The sequence below is a fragment of the Eurosta solidaginis genome, chromosome 1 (assembly GCF_040869045.1).
Source record: "Eurosta solidaginis isolate ZX-2024a chromosome 1, ASM4086904v1, whole genome shotgun sequence".
Classification (NCBI taxonomy): Eukaryota; Metazoa; Arthropoda; class Insecta; order Diptera; family Tephritidae; genus Eurosta; species Eurosta solidaginis.
Genome location: NC_090319.1, coordinates 393,000,044 through 393,026,531, shown reverse-complemented (window position 1 = coordinate 393,026,531; position 26,488 = coordinate 393,000,044). Strand labels below are relative to the sequence as shown.

The window sequence follows — 26,488 nt, the reverse complement described above, 5'->3', positions numbered from 1 at the left end:
AGAAGCTATCGATTTGTCATTTTTACCGAAGAGTTTTCGACTTACTATCGAAACGTTATCAATTATTTATCGATTTGTTATGTTATCAAAAACTTGTAGATTTTGTATCGAATTGTTTTCGATTTGCTGCCAAACTATTATCGATATGTTATCGAAGAGTTTTCTTTCGTTTATCGGCTCGTTATAAAGAGCTATCTATTCGATATCGAAATGTTATCGACTTCTTATCGACAGACAACTTCTAATGATAGACAACTCATCGCCATATTACGGAACAGATGGCGATAAAACATTCAATTCAGAAGAATTCAGAGAATGCATATTTTCCTGAACACTCATACATACTTTTAGTTTAGAACGGATGAGTCCGCCTTTATTTGCACTTTGTATTTAATAGCGTTTTCTTTTCTGAAATAAATTGCGGCCTAAGTAAATGGTAAAGCCTTAATAGAGTTACTACTACCCCAGAAAATGTTCAACATTTATAGAGCATGCAAAGAACATAAATGGCTACCCTGTGTATTATCTGATTCTCAAAACGCGTTGTCAATGATAATAAACATTCATTAGCAATTATTTCCTTCATTTCAATTTTCTTCGCTAAAAATTTGTGCAGTTACGAAAATAAATTGCCACGATCAGCTGGTTTAGTAGAGTTGCATTGCCACACCGCCATTTTATGCAGGGTAAAAGTGTAATGCTTTTGCGTTGCGAGTAGGCAACAATTTTCACAAAAGAACAAAATACCCCGTTAAGGCTTAACCTGCTTTTTAGAATAGAACAAAATATATATACAACCCTTGCGCGGCGTACAAAAAGCGTAACACTTTTGCCAGAAAAGAAAACGCTATAAGATTTTAAAATTTTACCCTCACCATCATTTTTTTAGTAAAATACTAAATTTGTGATGTTTTGGGAAAAATGTGGTGGATTTGCTATCACGACATACTTAAGTATTTAAAAGGTGTAACATTTTCTTGACACTAAAGCTAAGCCCTCCAATTTTTGTATGCTAAGATTCTTGCTACAAATAGTTTGAAAACTTTATTTTCGTAACAGAATCGAATATATCGTACTAGAATTCGCAACAACTAGCAGTTTGTACCTTAGCAGCTTAGTAGCAGAAATGAAAAAAAAAAAATGATTTAAATTAACTAAAAATAGGTCATTAAATACAATTTTAACAGAAATTCATAGGTTTAAATATCGTTTAATGAAACATTAGAGTTTTGCATTTGATGCATGATTTTTTTTAGCACGTTATGATATCTTGCACGAGTATAAAATAATTATCATTAACATATCAACATTACCATTTCCAAAAATTTAGCTCGGAAAACGCTTTTGAATTATTTTTGGAAATATAATGCTTATATGCCTCGGTTAGTGTTTAAGCGTCAAAGTTTACAAGCTCGTAAAACAATTATCCAAACTTGTATGATAATTAGTTTATACAATTTGGGTGAATTTAACCGAAAATTTAAACATGAAACCTAAGCGATCACGGAAAGCAACACAACAATCACTTCAAAAATTAAAAACAAATTTCATTCACAAATTTTTATAGTGTTTTGATGAGTATAAATTTTTATTCTTCACTTTTGACATATCGTTTCCTATTTACATACATACATCAACCATAAAGATGGCGCAACGCTTTAAATTTAAACCTTTCGTTAATTTAAACGTTTAAATGGATATCCGTAATACATTTTGAAATAACTTACTTAATAAATAGTCAGCTCAAAAATAGATGCTCTTAATTAGATATCTTCTTCATTCCAAGACTGTTTATATTCCCATGTCGATGTTTTGTACTTCGTTAGCCTATTGGAAGTATTTATATTTAAGTGAGATCTCGTGATCAGGTTCGAGTTCACATGGTCGTTCGAGGCTTTGATGGCGTTCACGCACCCATATATTACCAACTAAAAATAACAAAATAAAAAATATTAATAGTTATTTAAATGCTCGATTCATTGATTTGCGCTTAAGTTGCTCACTCCACTTAGAACCCTTTAGAACAGGACAGGCAGCGTGCCGTGTACGAAAATCTGGCTCACCAGACCGATGCAAATTATACCAGAAAAGTACGCTTCCATGTTCAGGTTTTACAAGCACACGAAGATGGGGAAAAGCCGTTCCGCCTCCCTCCTCAACTTCAGAGAGCTAGAGGATTTCAATCGAGTTAGTCATATTAATGAAAATCTAGAAGTTAAAGTTATTTTCATACTTACATAAAATATGCCTGTAGCGATGCGATTGCCCTCAGTGTATGTTTGATTTTCCTAAATTAAAAATAATAGCGTATTTAAAGGGAAATTATATAACTAATCATATAAATGCTTTGTAAAAATAGATAATGAAACTATATTAAAATACCATGAATTGAGTCCGTGAAGTTATAATAATAAAATCGAAATTGTGTGGTTCTAATCCCTAAATTGCTCCTGAGCTTCACGCACATCGTTCTAAAACGATGTCGAAATACGTCCTAAACCAATTTTGAAATAGTTCCGAGAACAATTCTTAAAAATTGTAAATTAGACCAGAAATATTGTTGTTGTGTTAACAGTGCATCGCCCCATTCAATAGGTGCAACCTTTCACAAATTGTCATCAAAGTCCTCTAACGCGAGTTCAAGGACCATATGGTTGTTGCTGTTAGAGTCATAGGTTCCACATTACATTGGTAGCCTGCTTTTTCCTGTTGCAACAGTTGGATAATATATAATGATAACGAGGTACACTGGGCGCCATCTAGCAGTGGACCAGAAATCACAAATAATACCAAAAATACCTGAAATGACTCCTAAACAGTTGCGAATTAATACCGAAATTGTCCTCTCCTTGTTCTCAACATGGTCCCGAAAAAGTCCCACAATCTCAAAATGTTCGTGAAATCATTCCCAAAAAAGTTTCAAAGTATTTCCAAAATGGTCCTGAATAATCTTGAAATAAAACCAAAAAAAAAACCGGAAATAATCTTGAAATAATACCCAAATTTTAATTAAATACAGTGCCAGTAATAGTGAACAGCGGAAGTGCTGCTTATAAAAACACTGCTATTAACCCAATGTTACTAAGCTCTTGGAACGCGCCTATAATTATTCCACACAATGGAGAATAAAAGGAATAACAACAAAAAGCCAACACTTAGGGACCAATTTCAAAGCGAGCAGCGGGGCATTCATATGGCTGAGTGGATAAAGGCTAGTATAAAGTATGAATGTTGGAGTTTTTGAGTTCAATACTCAGCTCCCGAGAAGCTGGATGATGAAGAAGTGAAATTCAGAAACGTGATCAGGAAAAGAGCCCGAATTAGTTACAAAGCCATTACTACGGTTCCCAAACAATTCAGATCCCAGATTGTTCACAAACAACTCAAAAATAAAATATTTAATTCAGAAATAAGACATCGAAATATTTCTGCGCAACGACAGTACACAACGTCATCAAAGGGGCTAGTCTTAAACCTCTCCTGAGAAGTATTATCAACTACTATATTGAACTGGCTCCCAATATTATTTTTAGGTGTTGCTTTATGCAAAACTTACAATAAAAAAATCAAAATGTGGCTCATAGTGCCCTCCAATTCCATAGTTGGTCACTTGAAATTGCTCAGCACTTTCCATATTTAACAGCGACAAGTCCTTCATGCAACGTTGTATTTTCCCAAATTGCCTGGTTTCATTGTATGCAAACCACGCGCTCTTACTGATGCGATAATCAACCGCCGAATCATCAAAACCATCAGCAGAACGCACTACCGAGCGAGACACACGCGTTTTAGACAAATCTTTAATTAAGTTTGTATCATCTTCAGAAAGGACACCATGAATTTGCAATATTGGAGGATCCAACGAAATCTCCTCCACCTTAAAAGGTTGCAACAGCCGATATGGCACATTATTACTCACAAAGCGACATTTCAAAATACGTTGTTCGGCGGGAGTGAGCAGCAGTTCACCACGACAAACTTGTTCGTAACGCTTAAAGTCCTCCGTGAGCTATTCAAATTAAATTATAAAACATTAACAACTTAAAAATACATGATGCAAATTCCATTTAGATAAGCTTACATGATAATCACCCGCTTGCGGTGGCAACTCATACATCAGTCCAGTCTTATTTCCATCCCTAATCATGTGTTCTAAAGTAAGTTTTAAGTTCGCAATTTCTCCACGGCTCGCGTCAATACTCAAGATATAATCGACTAGTTCCAAAGCATTATCTAAATCACCTACAAATGGACATAAGAAAATAAATTAAAATTTAAAAAGCATATTGATAGTCTGAACATTTATGTCTGTATATAAGCACAACCAGAGCTAGGCAAAACTTTTGCTTTGAAAAAAGGTTATTATTTAAAAAAATATGGTTTAATTTAATCGTGGAAGTTTTATCTGAATGTAGTTATACTATGTAATTGTTTTTATGATTTTTAATAAAGTGCATTTCAATCAACTGAAGGCCAATTTATTCATATATGAATTAAGAATAATATTTTATAATATTTTATTTAAAAGAAAGTATATCCGATATAATGCCCAACTCTGTTTTGTTCATACCAATTCCCTGATAATAGGCCACAATAGTTTCCATCACATCAAGTACGTATGGATCGTCAGTTTTTTCTTGCTTCTTTAACAACTCCTCGGACTGTTTCATCCACTCAATTGTATGATTGAAGTTATTAATTTCGTAAAGATGTTGACCAATATAAAAGCAATCTTGCCATGACATGGATGAGCTACGTAGATAAATATATTTAAATAAATGTATACTTTTGCAAAAAATATTGTGCATAGCCAAGTCGAAATTAGTGTAGAACGTTTCCCTTACACAAAACGAATAATTAACACAATCCCGATCAAATATGAACTTTATTTTAAAAATTGAGGGGGTAGTGCAAAAAGGGGATCTTATTTGAAAATTACATTTTGAGATTTTCGTGTTTTAAACATTTGAGGTGATATAGCATTTTTGTTGTTGTAGAATTTGAAACATTTTCCTAATATATATGTAGTATATTTCATATATAATCTTCTCAATCTATATGTTGACGAAATTCATTTTTCACAATTTTCGCCAAAAACGGGCGAAATACATTGGGGATAGATGTTACCATTTTGGATATAACTAAGAAGCAACAGTAGTATGTTAATAAAATTTTGAGTATTTCCTTAAAAGCTCGTCACTCCCCAAAAAAAGGGGCCGAGGAAGAATTCGACAGTAGGAAATCATGTAGCCAAGCCCACGATATCATCCAAGGACGTTACGCCAGAACATGAGAGGAATCGCAAGTGCCACTGAACCACAAAAAGTCGAAAGGAAAGAAGATACGACAGCTCAAAAGCCGAGAGAGTGGCTGGTAGCCAAACAAAAAAAAAAAAAAAATAGGAAGAAAATGATTAAAGCCAGGCCGGAAGCAATCATAATTTCGAAAGCTGGAGATGCTACGTATGCTGACATACTACGAAAAGTGAGGAGTTGCGATGAAGTAAAAGCCCTAGGAGGGGGGTGACGTCAAAACTATTAGAAGAACGGCAAAAGAAGATTTGTTGCTTCAGATAAAAAGATCTCAGGAAACACAAGCCCGTACCAAGCAGAGATTGAAGTGGTCCTAAAGAAGTCGGCGAAGGTAACAGCAAAGTCGCAAACGGTCACACTACAGCCCAGACACCTCGTTGAGATTAATACGCACGATGAGATCTTCGAACCTGATCTCCTTTTGTACGCAACTCCACATTGGCTGCAAATTTTCATTCTTTGGTATATGTTCTACCACTCCAATAAATTTTTCTGGATTGTATTTAAGCCTGTCGATATTGTCTTGTGTCAGAATTTCGGAAAATTGTTGGGACTGTCTTAACAGGATTTTGAAAGTCGGAACTATGGAGCGCACTTGTCTAAACACACTTACCCGTATTTGTTTCCATTCAATATTCCACTGGCAAGTTCCCCAACTTCTATTTTATAAGTGTCTTGTAGGCGTACCAAGCCCATTGCCGATCCAGTGACATCTTCCTTAGTGGGAAAGTCATAACTTTGCCGATTTTTCTCCATTCGAACAAAAAAATCTATAAGAAAACGTAAATGTTCTTACCGGTCGCATCTATGTACATACATATTTATACGACACAATAAACTAACTACAGTCTAAAATCGTAGATCTTAACAGCGACCAACGGAAAAACCAAATTTTTCGGAAAAGGCGTTAACTAAGTGCCCTACGTGAAACGGATGACATGGGGCACAGAAAATAATTATTGTATCTTAAGCCTTGTTAATATCGACACAATAACCGTGTTGTTTAAAACCGATTTGGTTCACCATATATTTGCTTGAAGCGTTTATACGCACATTGCTATATCGCTATTAAAGCAAACACCCGTAAATAACTTCAGAACAGCTTAAATTACAAAATATATGCAACAAATTTTATTCCGCGTTTTTTCCAAAATCTAATTAAAATTTAAAACACAAAAGTGCAATTCAAGTGAAACAAGTAAGGAAGGCTAAGTTCGGGTGTAGCCGAACATTACATACTCAGCTGAGAGCTTTGGAGATAAAATAAGGGAAAATAACCATTTAGCAAAATGAACCTAGGGTAACCCTGGAATGTGTTTGTATGACATTGGTTTCAAATGGAAGGTATTCAAGAGTATTTTAAAAGGGAGTGCGCCATAGTTCTATAGGTGGACGCCCTTTCAGGATATCGCCATAAAGGTGGACCAGGGGTGTGTGTTGTACGACATGGGTATCAAATGAAAGGTGTTAATGATTATTTAAAACGTAGTGGGCCTTAGTTCTATAGGTGGACGCCTTTGCGATATATCGCAATAAGGGTGGCCAGGGGTGACTCTAGAATGTGTTTAGACGATATGGGTATAAAATGAAAGGTGTTAATGAGTATTTTAAAAGGGAGTGGGCTTTAGTTCTATAGGTGGACGCCTTTTCGAGATATCGCCATAAAGGTGGACCAGGGGTGAATTTATAATGTGTTTGTACGATATGGGTACAAAATTAAAGGTATTAATGAGGGTTTTAAAAGGGAGTGGCCATTAGTTGTATATGTGAAGGCGTTTTCGAGATATCGACCGAAATGTGGATCAGGGTGACCCCGAACATCATCTGTCGGGTATCGCTAATTTATTTATATATGTAATACCACGAACAGTATTCCTGCCAAGATTCAAAGGGCTTTTGATTTCGCCCTGCAGAAATTTTTCATTTTCTTCTACTTAATATGGTAGGTGTCACACCCATTTTACAAAGTTTTTTCTAAAGTTACATTTTGCGTCAATAAACCAATCCAATTACCATGTTTCATCTCTTTTTTCATATTTGGTACAGAATTATGGCATTTTTTTCATTTTTCATAATTTTCGATATCGCAAAAGTGGGCGTGGTCATAGTCGGATTTCGGCCATATTTTATACCAAGATAAAATGAGTTCAGATAAGTACGTGAACTAAGTTTAGTTAAGATATATAGATTTTTGCTCAAGTTACCGTGTTAACGGCCGAGCGGAAGGACAGAGGTCGACTGTGTATAAAAACTGGGTGTGGCTTCAACCGATTTCGCCCATTTTCACAGAAAACAGTTATCGTCATAGAATCTATGAACACACCAAATTTCACAAGGATTGGTAAATTTTAGTTGGACTTATGGCCTTAAAAGTATTCTAGACGAATTAAATGAAAAAGGGCGGAGCCACTCCCATTTTGAAATTTTGTTTTATTTTTGTATTTGGTTGCACCATATCATTACTGGAGTTGAATGTTGGCATAATTTACTTATATACTGTAAAGATTTTAAATTTTTTGTTAAAATTTGACTTAAAAAAAATTTTGTTTTAAAAGTGGGCGTGTTCGTCATCCGAGCGCACATATAGTAATAGGAGCAACGTACCCGCCAAATTTGATCATGATATCTTCAACGACTGCGAAATTACAGCTTGCAAAACTTTTAAATTACCTTCTTTTAAAAGTGGGCGGTGCCACGCCCATTGTCCAAAAATTTACTAATTTTCTGTTCCCCGTCACAAGTTCAACTCACCTACCAAGTTTCATCGCGTTATCCGTCTTTGGTAATAAATTATCGCACTTTTTCCGTTTATCGAAATTTTCGATATCGCTCCCAGGAACCTACATACCAAATTTCATCAAGATACCTCAAAATTTACTCAAATTATCGTGTTTACAGACGGACGGACAGACGGACGGATGGACGGATGGACGGACATGGCTAAATGAATTTCGTTTTTCACCCAGATCATTTTGATATATAGAAGTCTATATCTATCTCGATTAGTTTATGCCGTTACGGATTACAGTTATGCGAACAAAGTTAATACACTCTGTGAGCTTTTCTCAGGTGAGTATAAAAATTGTTGCGAGCAGCTAATTTTCAATACACTTTGACTCCGAAAAGGGTTTTTACGTTAGTTTTAGCTGTGTGGAGAAAAGGACTACGGAATTGAAAACATAGCCGAGTTGTTGTAGCGATAAAAACACTTCCCGAAGGTTTTGGGGAGTTTTATCGTTGTTGGTGGTCCTTTGCCTTATATACATAGATCCGGTAGGTTCCGGGAACCATGAAGGTAAGCCACACTGTCTTAGAAACGACCCAATAGCCCCATGTGGAACTTCGCCAGGATTCGCCACAAGTAGGTGGGGTAGAGTATTGGGTTGGAGAAGTCTTTAAATGCGCAGGCAAGCCCTTGAAAGGATTGCGCTACACAACCCCTTAAATCATTAGGTATTTTAGTTGCCTGTTTCGGCAACCATACGACAAATCCGAGTTGTGCCGCTACGTATTTCCAAAGCGAATGAAAAACTATCGATACATGTGTTTTGAGTTTATTCATATTGAATCAAAGCGACGTATGCGCCCATCTAAACAAACCATAAGAGGACTTGGGCTAAACTAAATATATTTCTTCAATGGATTATCTTACTCCAAACTGGAAAAAGAAGCGGTAAAGATGGGTTTGATGGTGAATGAGGACAAAACGAAGTACCTGCTGTCATCGAGCAAAGAGTTAGCGCATACGCCCCTTGGCAACCACGCTACTGTTGGCAGCCATAATTTCGAAATAGTAAAAGACTTCGTTTATTTGGGAACCAGCATCAACACTAGCAACAACATCAGCACTGAAATCCAGCGAAGACTCAACCTTGCCAATAAATGCTACTTTGGACTAGGTAGCCAATTGAAAAGTAAAGTCCTCTTTCGGCGAACGAAAATCATACTCTACAAGTCACTTATCGTACCCGTCCTGCTATATGGGGCAGAAGCATGGACCATAACAACAGCAGATGAAGCGGCTTTGGGAGTGTTCGAGAGAAAAGTTCTTCGAAAGATTTATGGACCTCTACGCGTTGGCGATGGCGAGTACCGAAGAAGATTTAATGATGAGATGTACGAGCTATACGCAGACATCAACATAGTCCAGCGAATTAAAATGCAGCGGCTGCGCTGGCTATACCATGTTATGCGAATGAAAGATGATGCTCCGGCCAAGAAAGTGTTTCTATCGGAACCCGCCTATGAAAGCAGAGGTAGAGGGCGGCCCCCACTCCTTTGAAAGGACCAGGTGGAAAACGATTTAAACTCCCTTGGTGTGACCAATTGGCGCCGGTTGGCGGAGCGAAGGAGCGACTGGCGCGCCTGGTTGGACGGCCATAACCGTTTAGACGGTTAAGCGCCGATTAAGTAAGTAAGTAAGGATCATCTTTTGCATCACATGGAGCAAAGTAAAAAATAATTATTGTGTCTTAGAGTACGTTTTAGCACAATTATTTTATTAATATATTTTTCAAAAAGGATTGTGAAAATTAAACTTGGAGAGTTTGCGAAAACCCGTGATGAGGGGCGACCCCGCTTAGGAAAACTCTTTTCTAATTAAAAATAACGTTTTCTAAATGTTTGATGTTGCTTTGTCTGGGACTTTAACCTACCATCTTCGGCGCGGTAGGCGGAGTACGCAATGAAATACAACTTCTTTAGAATACTCTCTTTACTTTCTAGAAGCATTAAAAGAAATAACACCAAAAAATTTAATTCTTTAACAACTTTCGCAATCCTATATGTTTTTGACAATTTATATTGGTAAAAGAGTTGTGCTAAAACGTACTCTAAGACATAATAATTATTTCCTACTTTGCTCCATATCACGTAAAAATTATCCGTTTCACGAACTTTCAGTCATATATTTTTGAATTGATCAGCCCTTTTTCAGTTAATATAAACAGTGTCAGTAATTAAAATATTTTACCTCTGAGCTAAGCTGGCTCGAGGCCAGGTGTAATAAAACACAAGAAGTTCTTATATAACCTAAAATTCATAAAAAGGTACACCTGTGATTTTAAAGAGAAGATAAACAATAGATTTATTTGCGACGATGAATAACTTATTTCTTTCGATGTTTTATCACTGTTCCCTAGCAAGTTGTGTGGGTAACTTGCGCTTGACGTAATAAGAGAAAATGGACAATAATAGAAGAGTACACTAAAATACCTAGAATAATGTTTGTGGAAATAGTAAAGTTCTGCATTGAGGAAAATAGATATTTTAAATTTAATGACACGATATATACTCAACTCCAAGGATTACCAATGGGATCACCGACCTCACCAATCATAGCAGACATATTAATGGAAAAGTTGTTGGAAAATAGCATTGAAAAACTAATACAAAAGCCAAGATCTGTAGCAAAATATGTTGATGACATTTTTGCGATAGTAAAAGAAAGCATGGTACAAAACACACTTGACGTATTAAACTCCTTTGATCGACATATAAAATTTACTACGGAACTCGAAGACGATGGAAAATTACCCTACCTGGACTCATTTGTAATAAGAGAAGGCAATGAATTTAAATTGAGGTGGTATAAGAAATCAATATCATCAGGACGCATCATCAATTTTAACTCCAAACACCCAAGGACGATGATTATCAATACAGCAACGGGCTGTATAAGGCGAATGCTACCAATATCGGACGACACTTACCACAAAGAAATTATAGAAGAAATTAAATTACTATTAAGAGATAATGATTTTCTAGATAATATTATAAAAAGTTTAATAAGAAGAACGCGATCAACAAACCGAGATCTTATACCAAAAACCCCAAAAATATTTAAATCAGATTGCTATAATAGCGAAGAAAAAAAAAAATTGCCCATAAACCAATAAATACTCTAAAACATATTTTCAATAAAACAATATAAATGTTGTATATAAAATTCCTTGCAAAGGTAATGATAAAGAATCGTGCAATAAGATTTATGCTGGCACAACCAAACCAAAATTAAAAACTCGACTGTCACAACACAAATCTGATTATAAACAATATAATTCTACTAACAACCATAAAACAGCTCTCATGGCCCACTGTGCCAGCAGTTATCACAGTCCGAACTTAGACGACGCTTCAGTTATTGAGGAAGGATGGAAATGGAAGAAGAGGTACACATTAGAAATGTTACATATCGTTAACACACCTTCAAACATACGAATTAACTACTAAACAGATATTGATAATACTGCACAGTCATACAGACACTTGTTAACAAAAAAATAACAGTATAATACTCCACGTCAGGCAGTGTAAACGTGAAATAAATGTATGTAATTAGTTTTTTAAAGACAAATTATTGTTATTTGTGATATATTGTTTCATTATAATTTCATGTTGTTTTTATTGTTAATAGTTGCCCTGAGGACGATTACCGAAGGTAATCGAAATATATTGGTTATACAAGAACTTCTTGTGTTTTATTACACCTGACCTCGAGCCAGCTTAACTCAGAGATACTTTATTAAAGGTCACCAAATTAACTTAATAAAAATATTTTATTTTCCTCCTTTCAATCTATTTAGGTGCGTCGTAAGTCAATATCATAAAGTAAAATAGCATACCCGTTCGGCTGGGTTCTATCCGTATCGATTCTTCAATGATACTCCAGTCGTTTTGTAAGCGCTTAATAAGACGATACGCATTTATTGGATTACTTAAGTAGCCATCGATATCTTCAGCGGCGATACTGTGCTCCAAACGAATAGAATTGACTTCACTAAAAAACGATATTTAGTTTATTCAAATAAACAAGTATGTATATATGTAGCTACATATGTATCTAAATAATTTTGAAAACACCAGTGATCATCGCTGATCATGCTCGTGACGAGGTTATCGTAAATCGAGTTTTGAATTTCTACTCCACAACACGTTTTGAAAAAATTATCAATAAATTCTAGAGCAACAATTTTCGCTTGTTGAAGTTTACACACAAAAAGTCGTGTTTCTGATTATCGGCAACTTCTCTTTTGGAGTTCATATTTACACACACCGACTCTTTCTAAACATTCCAAAAATTCGTTTTGAAGACCCTTACCATCCTTCCCTGGAAATAGTTTACGAATTGCATTAGCACAGAATACGACTCTAGTTTTAGGTTTGAGTTTGCGGAGGCTGATTTTAATAAACTTGACTGTATTTTATCTACAGTAGTTTGTCTCAAATACGGTGCAGGTATTGACAAAAACGTTTCTGACTTTAATACCATCATTCACGCTATTCTGGAAAGACACGAAACTAAGCGTGAACTAGTCCATATATGGTTCACCGAAGAAGAGATATCTATAAAAAACAAAAAATCGCGTTCCTTCAAGCTGTACAAGAAGACGGGTTCACACTCCGAATACTTGAAGTACTCTATATTGCGTCATAAATATTTTGAATTAAATAAAAAGTGTTACAATAACTATCCCTGTACGATGAAAAAGAAAATAACTTGCAATCCGAAAGCTTTCTATGATTTCGTAAACTCTAATTTTAGGGTTAAAGGGTTTCCTTCTGGTATGAAATACAGTGATGATTTCTCTACCGACGATCAAGATGTTGCTAATTTCTTTGCACAATTTTTCAAACCTAACTATTTCGCTGAATTTATTTCTTTGTCTAATGACTCACTGAACGCAATTAATATTTCAGCAATATTTCCACAGGAGTTTTTTTTTATATTTATCGTCTCTAAAGGTCCTGACCTAATGCCCACATGTTTTCTTAAGAAACGCGCTGAACACATTTAATAACCCCTGATTTATTCAATATGTCCCTTAAACATGATGTTTTTCCTGCTGCTTCGAAGGAATCTTTTCTCATACCCCTTCACAAATACGGCAGTAGGTCATGTGTAGAAAATTATAGAGGAATTGCAAAATTGTCTGTCATCCCAAAGGTATTTGAAGCCATTATTATTAATCAGCTAACATTTTTCATTTCTACATTGTTTGCGGATTCCCAGCACGGATTCTGTAAAGGCAAATCTATCATTACCAACCTACTTGAATTCACAATTCATGTTTCTAATGGATTTAGAGAAAATCTTCACCTCGATGTTATTTGCACCGATTTATGTAAGGCATTTGATATAGTTTCCCACTCCTTGCTTATCCACAAGCTGGATCGACTTGTCTTCCAACCTGGTTTCGCCCAGTGGATCTCGTCGTATCTCTGCGGTCGAGCGCAAAAAGATATTTTTAAAAATACTCTTTCAAATGTCATTAATGTTCCCTCTGGCGTCCCACAGGGCAGCCATCTCGGTCCAATTCTGGATCTTGCTATTTATTAATAACATCTGTACCACAATAAAATATTCCAAAATTTTTATGTATGTTGATGATGTAAAAATTTTGAGGTGCTATGCGTTTTTTGAAGAACGTCCATTGCTTCAAGCGGATTGAAACTGCTTAGTTGCTTGGTGCAACGCAAAGGCAATACCGCTGAACCTCAATTAATGTTAATTTATGTGCCTCTTTCGGAGATCTTTTCCAGCAGAATCCTGCGTAATTTACTTATTTTGTTTTGTTGATTTTCCGACAGGGTGAATAAATGATGTATATTGGAACGATTTTCCGTCATCCCTTGTCAAATTTGGTTTCGAGACAAACCGGTTTCGGCGTTGTGCCATTATCAACCAAATTTGACAAGGGATGACGGAAAATCGTTCCAATATACATCCTACGTAATTAATAATTTTTGTCCTGTATCAGTAAATTATTTTGTTCACATGGGAGTCACGATGGATGCTAAACTTAGTTTCAACCTTCATATTATTTATTTATTTATTTAATAGTCTACAAATTGAGCAATTTAAACAAACTAAATAGCAAATATCAGTACATTTACAAATAGTTAGTCTTATACAAAACGAATGTGAAGTGTAAAACTGTAAGTAAACGATCTTAAGAGTTATAGTTACATATTTGATATTAATAGGTGACATGTATAATTATATGCGCGATAATTTAAATAAATAACTTAACTTTACAAGAGGGTATGAGTTTTGTATACGTATGCCCAGTAATGGGCAGCGAAGGTGCTCAAAAGGGAGCTGACGCGAATTGCTCAGAAAGGAGCTGATTGCCCAGTAGGGGGCTAACGAAAGGTGCTCAGAAGGGAGCTGACGCGAACCGCTCAGAAAGAGCTGCTATATTATACATACATAAAATGGAGTAACAGTAAGTTATAGTTAGTTATTTGAAATATGTATACATATTACTAATTTATTTTGAAAAGCGAGTCCGACGTATCAAAATTGCTATAATGCTTATTAAAATCCAGGCACAAACAACGAAGAGCTTCGTGCATTTCGAAATTCGACCTACATGTGCTCAAAAAAAGCGGATGGAAATGCCTTGATAGCCTCATGGGAACATTGATCTCGCTAAGTAAAATCGGGCTATTCACCGTTCCACTCAATAATTTCACCATAAACAACACACCAAGCATTTCCCTGAGACTCTAGAGAGAAAGGAGGTTTATAAGCTTTAACCGACTGTTGTAAGAGGGAAGATTTCTTGTTGGATCCCAGGCCAAATGACTCAAAGCAAAAAGTAGGAATTGTTTTTGAACCGATTCAAGGTTGTCACGATAGATTTGATACCGCGGGTTCCAACGATTGATGCATACTCCAATATAGGTCTCACTAAAGCAGTAAAGAGAGATTTTGTAACGTAGGGGTCATTCAATTCCTTAGGCCATCGTTTGACAAAAGGAAGAACTCCTTTCGATCGGGTCACGCAAGTTTCAATATCAAATTTAAAGTCAAGTTTTGGGTCCAATGTAACACCCAGGTCAAAAAATCTAGTGACTTGCTCCAGCCGGTAGTCACCAACCGTGTAATTGTGCACTTGAAATGATTTTCTACCAAAACTCATGAATTTACATTTATTTAGGTTGAGGCTCGTATCATTAATATTGCACCACTTTACAAAACTATTGAGATCTTCTTGAAGGAGCAATCTGTCTTCCGGAGTGAGTAAAGGTTTAAAAAGCTTTACATCGTCAGCATACATCAAAATCTTGGAATGAGTTAACGCGCTTGGAAGATCATTAATAAATACCAAAAATAGCAAAGGACCAAGGTGACTACCTTGCGGTACGCCAGAAGTAACCCTAATGAATTGAGATTCGCTGTTTTTAAATAACACCATTTGTTTCCGTCCTTTTAAGTAAGAGGAAATCCAACTCAGAAGTTGAGGTGGAAATCCTAAACCATTAAGTTTATAGGTGAGAATAGTGTAGGAAACCTTATCGAAAGCTTTGCTGAATTCCGTGTAAATTACATTGGTATGTAGGTTATTTCTAAAGTTTCTGGAGACATGAGTAGTAAATTCCAACAGGTTCGTATCAGTTGACTTACCTTTGCAGAAGCCATGCTGAGCTGGGTTAATGATAGGAGAAACTGAATGAGCTAGTTGTTTAGTTATAATGGAATCGAAAAGTTTAAGTATTTCGCTAAGTTTTGCAATGCCTCTATAGTTTGCAACACATTATTTACTGCCACTTTTGTACAGTGGTATAATAAAAGACTCTTTCCAGAAACAGGGAAATGCGCCTTGCTTTAGAGAAGCATTAAAAATATTCGTTAAGGGCCGATACAAATATTCCGTCTAACTTTTTAGAACAACAGAAGGAATGCTGTCGGGACCACTAGCATAAGAAGTGTTTAGGTTTTCTAGGTGTAAAACCACGTCGTTACAGGATATCGAAGGGGCTCGTACACCGCAAAGCAGTGGCGAGCTAAAAAGAACATTCGGTTGGACGGGCATGCAATTTTGTGCGTAGTTTGATTTAAAGAAATCAGCAAACATATCGGCAGCTGTGGCATCGTCACTTGAAACCAAGTCTTTAAATTTCATGACGGATGGGAATCCAGTAGTCTTTCGTTTAGTGTTAACAAAAATGAAGGACGACTTGGGATTAGAGGAAAGTTGCAGTTTAATCTTATTAATGTAGTCTTTGTAACACTTTTTGTTCAAAGAATTATATTTATGACGTAGAATAGAATATCTGCTATAGTCAATTGGAAGTCCAGATTTTTTATATCTCTCAAACCAACGCGTTTTCTGATTTTTTAAGCAGTTTAGTTCCTTGGCGCACCAACCAGTATTTGCTGAAACTCTAACGCTAGTAGTTTGGGGGATACAAGCACGGAATATGAGGTGTAAAGCACTAGTAAAGTGATGAACGCTCTCGTCAACATCTCCACTATAATCGGGCCAAACTATAACGGAAAGCCCATTTCTTAACTTCTTGAAGTCAGTTTTCCTAAATAAAAACCTAGCAGCAGTCAAATTATTATAGGTGTTACGTTGTTTTGGAAGGCTAAAGGTTTCAGCAATTGACTCCAATGCAGGGTGATATACATCTTCAGGAAGTACCAACGGGTCAGTTCGGACTAAAGAGAATCTAGAATTATCACTGACATATATTAGGTCCAAGCACTTACCAAACTTATCAGAATGCCGTTAACCTGCAAAAGCCCACTATCTGCAAGGTTGTTTAGGAACTCGTTAAAGATTTCTCGAGAAGAACAGGGAACCAAGCAACCATCAATCATATTCCACGTTACACACGGTAAATTAAAATCACCAAGAACAACAATCAAGTCAGAAGAAGTAGCCAAAGAAGTCACAGACATTATAATCGAAGCGTGTTTGTTGTATAACTGTAGGTCAGATTGCGGAGGAAGGTAGCTAATAGTAATGTATAAAGGCATAGATAAGAGTTTGATACGAACGCAAAGAAATTCGGTTTCATCAGCTTCAGGAATCAGAATCTCTTCAGCAGATGGCTAGCATCTACGGCGGTTAAGACACAACCACCGACTTATGACTACTGTTAATAAGGCTACAGGTGTTCTATCATTCGTGGAACGATGATCTAAAGAACTTAGTGACGCTTATGTAACTAAAGCCCTTTTTACCACATCATAAGGCCGATACTAGAATACGGATCAATAGTCTGGAATCTGCGATATCAAGTTCATGCAGATAAACTAGAGTCAATACAGAAACAATTTTTACTTTTCTCTTTAAGGAATTTTCATTGGGATTCTGCGTATAATCTTCCACCTACACTAGTGGGTGGTAAAACTAAAAGTGTAACAATTATAATGAAACTTGGTACATACGTTTTTGCTAACCTGAAAAGTCAACAAGTAAAATTTCGTAGAGATCGAGCCTTAAAAACGCACACAAAAATAAAAATGTTTCAGGAAAAAGTGGATAATGTACTCTTCGATTGCAAATAAAACATTAATTAGTAGATAATAATTTTTTGTGTGGGTGTGTATTTAGCATTTTGCCTCCGAAGCAAATGACAAGAAATTTAACAATACCATTAATACATTTAAATCCAATTTTGCCATTTGTGACAAGCTTATACAAAATTAAAACATTTCATATTAAACACCGAAAACATTATTATGTATTATTAGAGATATTTAGAAAGCATTATAAAGTATATTTAACAGAAATATGTAATATGTACGAATATACATACATACATCAGACACCTTCACTATCGGAATGGCTTGAGATACAAAAATTATCGCGCACATATGGCGAAAAGTTGTCTGATAAAATATATCAGGCATGCTTAACCAACGAACCGATATCATTTCGTTACGATAATTAACGTTAATAAACGAAACAAAGTCATTTCGTTTCGTTTATTAACGTTAAGAACGTCAAATTAACGAAATGATTTCGTTACGTTATCTGCCATATCAAAACGAAATCAAATCGTTTATGTTGATTATTAAATTCAAACTATGCTGGCAAAGCTGATTGATGGCGGAGTCATTAAAGGTGAAAGCATTAGCCAAGCTGATTGCAACTTTTCTCATGAATTTTGACAGTACGAACATTTCTCAGAGTATTTTTGACATTACCACCAACGAATTACACAAACAAATTACATGGAGTTTGTGTGTGTATGTGCGCTCGTTGTTACCACCTTACGGCTTCACCATGGCTATAGCATTGCCAGCACAATTCAAACATAAAGTATCAAGTTTTTGTTAAGGTTTTTAACGTTAACGAAATCTTTTAGTTTCGGTTAAAAACGAGATACAATTTATCTTGATAATTTCTTTATCGATAATATTTCGAAGTGTTTCAACGGAAACGGTGGAAATTTTTTGATAAACGATTAGCTTAACGTTAAGGTGCATCCCTGAAATATATTCTTTTATATCTGGTGTTATGGCATAAATTGGAAAAATTCAATTTCTGGTCTGCTTTAAAATTTATGACATTTGTAATATGTGTAACGGAATTTGTAAACGTCATTTCTTTGCAAAAAAAAAGTGTAGATATCGCAACGTAGCCCACATTCTCACTAGTCTTAATTTTGAGTTAACATTACTTGTGAAAATATATCCAAAAATTGCGGTGGAGTTAGGAATTTTTTTTATTCTCTTCTAAACTTTTAACTTAGAATAAATATTCATTTAATTTTTCCCACTTATAAAATTAACGGTACTCATCACCTAATCGATGAATAAATAAAAAAGTAGGGTTGCCATGTATGGAAAACTTCCAAATATAATACAAAATTCGTTTGAGATATTTACATTTACTAACAAGCTTTGAATTTAAGTTTGTTTTAGTGACCTTTTTTTTATGGAAAAACGTCGGCAAAATTATCAATTAACAAAATTACATGTTTGAGGATGTCTCGATAAAAGCGCGCAAGTATATTAAAAATTCTCTTCTAAATGATTAAATGGATGCATTCTCCATCGTTTGTCAAAGTTTTATAAAAATATCTATTCCTGAACTTTTTTGACTTTTGGACGGTTCGCGACACTGTGCGACACCCCGACGAAAATAGTGAGTCTTGAGGTAAATTAATATATGACGAAGTACTAGTTATTATCCAAGTAAGAATCGGCGCATATGCGCTTTAGAATTACGGCACTTTGATGAATATGAATGTATGAGTGTGAATCGCCTGTTTGGGAACCAATGTCAGCTTAGAAATAGAATAGCCCCGCCAACTAGTGCTACTCTGGACTGAATTGGCAATTGAAAATGGGCCGGAATCATGAACGGCATCGAGAAAAGATGAAATGATACTTGAGGTGTTTGAAAGAAAAATTCTCCGAAATATCTATGAGGCCGACGTTGGACATTAAAGGAAGCAAAATGATGGGCTCTATGCGCTTTACGCATATGAAAATAGTGCAGCCAATAGAAGTCTAAGGACTTCGTTGGCATATGGATCAAAACGTTCCGGCCAAGAAAGCATTTCTATCGACGCTCATATTTGATAGCAGGGCAGGTGGAGGAAGACTTGACCTCCCTTGGTACTTCCAAGTGGCGCCAGTTATCACAAAACGAGTATAGCAGGTGTGAGTTTTTACGAAACGACCAAAATCGCTCAGGCGATTTAGCGTTAATAAATGATAACTAGAGTTCGCCCAGTGGTCGAAATTCAACCACTGCAGTTGTCACTTATTACTTCACATAAAATAATAATACAACATAATCTTTCCTTTCTTCCTTCTACTTGATTTCTTTTCATTTCTCTGCTTTCCTTTCCTTTCTTTTCTCTATTTCGCTTTCTGGCTTCCCTTTTTTTATTTTATTGATTATACTTTTTTATTTTAAATTAATTAATTTTCTTTTTTATTTTATTTGCTTTTATTTTATTTTATTATATTTTGTATTACTTGCTTTCTTTTATTTTATTTTATTTTGTTTTATTTTATTTTATTTTATATTATTTTACTTTATTTTATTCTATTTTATTGTATTTTATTTTATTTTATTTTATTATATTTTATTTTATTTTATTTATATTATATTTTTTTTTTATTTTAATTTATTTTATTTTGTTGTATTTTATTTTATTTTATATTATTTTATTTTATTTTAATTTATTTTATTTTGTTGTATTTTATTTTATTTTATTTTATATTATTTTATTTTATTTTAATTTATTTTTATTTCATTTTTATTTTATATTATTTTATTTTATTTTATTTCATTTTTATTTTATTTTATATTATTTTATTTTATTTTACTTTATTTTATTTTATTTTATTTTATTTTATTTTATATTATTTAATTTAATTTTATTTTATTTTAATTTATTTTATTTTATTTTATACTATTTAAATTATTTTATTTTATTTTACTTTACTTTATTTTATTTTAGTTTATTTTATTTTATTCTATTTTACTTTATTTTATTTTATTTTACTTTATTTTATTTTATTTTATATAATTTTAGTTTATTTTATTTTACTTTCCTTTATTTTATTTTATTTTATTCTATTTTATTTTATTTTATTTTATTTTATTTTGTTTTATTTTATTTTATATTATTTTATTTTATTTTATTTTAATTTATTGTATTGTATTTTATTTTTTTTAATTTTATTGTATTTTATTTTATTTTATATTATTTTATTTTATTTTACTTTATTTTATTCTATTTTACTGTATTCTATTTTATTTTATTTTTTTACTTTATTTTATTTTATTGTATTTTATTTTATTTTATACTATTTTATTTTATTTTACTTTATTTTATTTTATTTTACTTTATTTTATTTTATTTCATTTTATTTTATTTTATATTATTTTATTTTATTTTATTTTATTCTATTTTATTGAATTTTATTTTATTTTATTTTATTTATTTTACTTTATTCTATTTTATTTTTTTACTTTATTTTATTTTATTGTTATTATTTTATTTTATTTTACTTTATTTTATTTTATTTTACTTTACTTTAGTTTATTTTATTTTATTTTATTTTATATTATTTTATTTTATTTTATTTTATTTTATTTTATTTTATTCTATTTTATTGAATTTTATTTTATTTTATTTTATTTTATTTTATTTATTTTACTTTATTTTATTTTATTTTATTTTATTTTATTTTATATTTTTTTATTTTATTTTACTTTACTTTATTTTATTTCATTTTATTTTATTTTATTTTATTTTATATTATTTTCTTTCATTATATTTTATTTGATTTGATTTGGTTTTATTTTTTATTTTTTTTATTTATTTTACTTTATTTAGTATGGAAGAACTTTTCGGGGAGAGCTTAAGTGTTATTATGAAATGTTAAGCTAAGTACAGTGGGGAATATTTTATAGGACATTTAAGATTTAAAGTATGTTTAGCGAAAATTATCTATACGAAGTCCATTTAATGAAAAATATGATGGTTCCTCTGTTGCAAGAGAAAGTTCTACTTTTGTTTTACGGCGCAATCTTTCACTAATATAAAACGGATATATCTGTAGAATCTTAGAACGATGGAAAAGTTACATATCCATGTTTTCAAATTCGGTACAAATGGATATAACTTGTTACGACACAACAATACTTTATATACGCATCCTGCCCTAATAAAATAAAGTTCAGCAAAAAATCATAAGGTAACGTTTTTGAAGAAATTTATAGAGGTTATGTTAACGGTATATGGTTGTTATTACATAATATAAATACATACGAGTGTGCGTGTGAACCTATATGTAAATATATATACATACCTGATCTACATAAAATCTATATGGCATCATAAATCACAAGATGAACTTGATATTCGTCTTTCGTTAAAAAAAAAACAAAGAATAGATAAATAATAGTATGTAATACAGAACATAAAAATCAACGGGCTTATGCTTGTTTGTCTAATAAAAAAATACTTGGGCTCATTTATCTTGAAAAAAGTTAACTACTACTATTGCAAGCAATGAAAATACACTTCGTAAAATTGTAGTCTAAGCCTGAAACGTTTTTGTATTACATACACACATACGTACATAGGTATATGCATGACCAAACCAATTTTGGTTTAAAATTTGAGCTATTCTGGAATCTACATTAAATCAGATAAGTAAAAAGCAAAAGAAATTTTGGGGCTCACAGACCGAGTTCGTACCGATTTTTTCAGGATTAGAGCAGTGTGCTATTTGAAAAGCTAAGCAAAACGGCACAGTTAAGGAGGTCTACACTTGCAAATTAAAAAAATTAATTTGTCTTCCAACAGGTTTTGAACTCTCAGAGGCACATAACAAAAGGTTTTAAAAAAATATTCTTTGAAAGTCGATAAATTACGACTAATATACGGGAAGATACGGTTCAGCCGTCAAATTGGACATTTTCCCTTAGTCTTTTTTAACATTGCGTGTCCTTATGGGCGAGCACTCAATTTAAGTTCCAAATGGATGGAAAATAGATTATTATTATTAGCTCACTTTTTCATCCATAACGTGTATTATTAATTGGTACATTAGGGGTAACATTCGTATGCATATATACATATGTATGCTATAAAGTGCATTAATAAATGAGGAACGATATTAGATATTGGATTCCTCCTTCCTATTGTACCCATAGGATGAACAAGTCATTACTCCTTCAATATTCGGTTCTATATTAATTCAATATTTTTTACTGGAATAATTCCTATATAAAGGTATGTTTGTATGTTGTTCAGCACGAGCTATGTTTATATAACGAGCTCAATTCAAAGTGTTAGGTAACAATTACTTTTTAAGATGCATTAACTATAACCTTGACTACTTATTCATCATACCATCAACACTGTTTACCGCATTCAATCTCAAAAAAAAAAATTTTTTTATGTACGAACCTTCCTACATACATACCAGTATATTTTTACCATAGAAACATTTTGTCTATTGTTAAAAGTCGTAAATTGTAAATCGTAATATCCATTGCCACTTTTATTGCAACATAATACAAAGTCAGATCATAATAATGTACTTAGTTGGTACCTACATACATATGTATTTATATGTAATAGGCGTACCTATGTGAACATGCATGTACCTACATTGGAGCGTATCATAATAAAATATTTAAAATGTTCTCTTGGGTTGGAGTATTTTCCTAGTAATGATTTTCAAAATGGGAAAACAATTTGTATTAACAAATATGCGAAATTATAATAGGTTTAAGCTCTGGTTGCTTAAAAAAATTGCAACATTTCATACTAGCACTTGGAAACTCCTTCATTTCACCTTCCACCACTTTTTCACACAATTGAAGTGTTAGCATGATATTTTAAGTCATATGGACAAGTCCTGGGTAACGGACATGACTTGTTGACTGATCGGATATTATGACGTTTGGATAGTACTACCAAAATGCTTCATTCCATAAAAATGTTGGGTACCTCAAACATTTAAGTTCTTATATGTCACCACATACATATAATGCGGTTGGGCTGCGACAAACTTAGCGAAGCTAAGGGGATATTTTAAATTCCTTAAATGAGAGACTGAAGGTAAAAGAGTATCCTATGCCCGCAAGTTTACGAAATCTGAAATAATTGTTTTTGTTTTATCGGCCTTTTGGTAAATGATTCAAGGTTCGATTCGAGTTCAAGGCCAGAACAATAATTTTTTTATAATGATAATTATTGTTCTTTTAATATTTCTATAATTGAAAAATTGTATTTTGTTTTTGAAATAGTAAGTAGAAAATTTTTCAGACAACCTGCCATAGCTGCGCAGATAGATCCATTTCGAATGGTGCTAAGCCTTCATCATCAGTACGCTTTAGGCACAGTCGAACAAACCACCGCTGTATAGCTAAATGGTTAGCGCAGCGTGCCTAAAGCGCACTGATGATGAAGGCTTAGCACCATTCGAAATGGATCTATGTGCGCAGCTATGGCAGATTGTCCGAATTCTAAAATGGTCCCGAAAAATATAGGGTATCATCGCTTTCTTCAGATATTGTTGGACCTCACAGACGTAAGGAAGGGAAATTTACTTGAAGCTGAAACGATGAAGATTAATAAAAAAGTAGCTATTTGAAAGGGAGAGTGGAGTCCTCTTCCGCCATTTTTAAAAATATAATAGACCCGACTAGAATTTTGTCCTGCTATGTACACATTTCATCAAAATCCCTCTATCTGTTCTGGCGTTGTTAAGTCATAAAGAAAAATAACCCTGAGACAAATCCTAGGGTTATAAAAACACATCCAGAAAATCCCGGAACTGCAAAAATTTAAATCCTTTAGATGTACCCATGATAAACACACATACAAGATTCTCCCCTTTGTTCGGCCATGATTTATTTTTTGAAGTTTTTTAGCAATGTAATATTTAAAAATCAATCTCCAAACAAAAGGAAATACAAAATAAACAAAATGACATATTCAATTTTGTTTTGTATGAGAAAAAACATAAATATTGTTACGAATTTGCTGCAAATTCCTCTTATTTGCCCTTTTGCTAGGTTCGTATCGCTAAACTGTTGAACAAATAACTCCAATATTGAATAATGGAAAAATGGCCTTTATTAAAATACTTCACAATAACACTCAAACTGTGCAACGAATAGCTTAATAACCAAACTGATAGCTCAAATGAAACTCCACTATTCAAAATAATACTGCTATTGCTCGCTAGATATCGTCCTAGTCGTAACTGCTTGACAACTCAAATCAAACTCAATTACAGCGCCTCTACATCTGTCGCCTTTTATACTCTTTGGTTTCCTCGTTCGCCTCTTCTAGACGCTTCCAGAATCTACTAGTCCAGTATCTCTCAAACTTCTCAGCTGTAACTACAATTGCACGATTTTATAGCTTCTCTCATACCCCATGCTTGTATGTGTGAGCGACACTTCCACAATTATAATTGCCTACATTTAGGAGCATCTCAAATAAGATGTCTGTATATGGTTGTGCCTTGCTTCTCAGCTGCGTGTACCTACATATGTGTAGACATAATGATTGAATTATTGATGTGAATGTTTGTAGTTTACAGTCTCTCGCGCACACATAGGCGTAAATGCATCTGTGTGTGACATCTCTCGGCTGCCTTATATATGTGTATACATGATTTGATTATTGACGTAAATACTGCTTAGCATGGCCTTAGTGATGGTATAGCTTAGTGATGCTAATATCTGTGATAATATGTATGTGTGCAATTGAGAAATTTGAAAATTTTTTCATTGCTGATTAACGTAAATAATATCAGAAACCTGTAGGTGATTTTTTCATGGATGTACCTATGTATAGGTCTGTTTATCGAACCCAAAATAAGTGCAGAGAAGAGTAGAGTAGCTTTCAAAATCAAAGAGAGCACGCATGTGCAACTCAGAGCAAACATATCATGGAACACTTTTCATGAAAAAATTTTAAAACAACCGATTCGTGGCTGATTGCAACATTAGATTTGGCTAAAATATTCACTAAATTGTGAAAGCACTTTCTTCAAAACACAATTCATTATAACTATATTAATTTTTTTCTGTTTTAAATGCAGAAATTACAATTTTCCCTTTGAAAACTCACAATTTTTTCTTTGCTCTAACAAAAAAGCTGGTGCAGAAATTTGTGATCTAGATTTCTTTAGTTTTATTTTGAGCAGACTCATAAAACAAAATAGGAATTTTTCACATTTTAAACACTGTCGTCACAATAGTTATTTCGTAAAAATATCTTATTAGATCTGCACAGTTTGGATCGGCTAAAAACATTTTAATATTTGTTAAATTGCAGTGAGTTTTGGATGACCCTTTCATCATTCAAAGTCGTTTTAGAATCTAGCATATCGCTGTAGATTTATTTTTTTTTTCCATTTATTTCAATTTGAAAAAAAAAGAACTTAGCACTGGTTTATGACTTCGCTAATAAATTTCATTTAAGTATAACACAGGTTCGATCGTAAAACTAAATTGATTTAATAGCATATTCATATTTATTCCATGGCAATCAAATTACTTCTACCTTTGTAACATATTTATATGACTTTGAATTGAGTCGACGTAATGCTGCAACTGGTCCAACATTACAATCTCGATATTTAATAAATTCTCCAATCCCGTCACAGATAAGAAATATTCATCTCTTGTTCCAATAGCGCCATTACAAAACAAACAAAATATAAGAAAGCGCCAAACTAATGCCAGCAACGGACTCTGCACGCTTTTTAACATTTTATCATAAATTTTAATTAAGAACGCTTCTTTTATCACCACTTTGCTTTTACAATTCAAAAATACTGTTATGTATTCTATTCTAATAAACACTTTTGAAATAAAATTGGCGCGCTCCGTTTAAAAATTTTGTTTCTACAGCTTAACGTTCGCCATCTAACTGAACGA

The 26,488-nt window shown here is 33.4% G+C and overlaps 1 protein-coding gene across 2 annotated transcripts; it reads right to left on the bottom strand.

Annotated features, from left to right (window-relative positions):
- Positions 1-1,571: 1,571 nt before the first annotated feature.
- On the bottom strand, positions 1,572-26,488 carry PH4alphaMP (prolyl-4-hydroxylase-alpha MP). 2 transcript variants are annotated; one of them, XM_067763606.1, is made up of 9 exons: positions 26,112-26,488; positions 11,936-12,090; positions 5,926-6,082; positions 4,571-4,752; positions 4,082-4,242; positions 3,557-4,009; positions 2,238-2,288; positions 2,004-2,169; positions 1,572-1,928 (listed from the first exon to the last, which is right to left on the bottom strand). In XM_067763606.1, exons 1-9 carry the CDS (start codon positions 26,318-26,320, stop codon positions 1,828-1,830), a joined length of 1,635 nt encoding a protein of 544 aa, XP_067619707.1. In that variant the 5' UTR covers positions 26,321-26,488; the 3' UTR covers positions 1,572-1,827. The 2 variants fall into 2 exon arrangements, with proteins under 2 accessions (XP_067619707.1, XP_067619708.1); XM_067763607.1 differs by lacking the exons at positions 5,926-6,082; positions 11,936-12,090.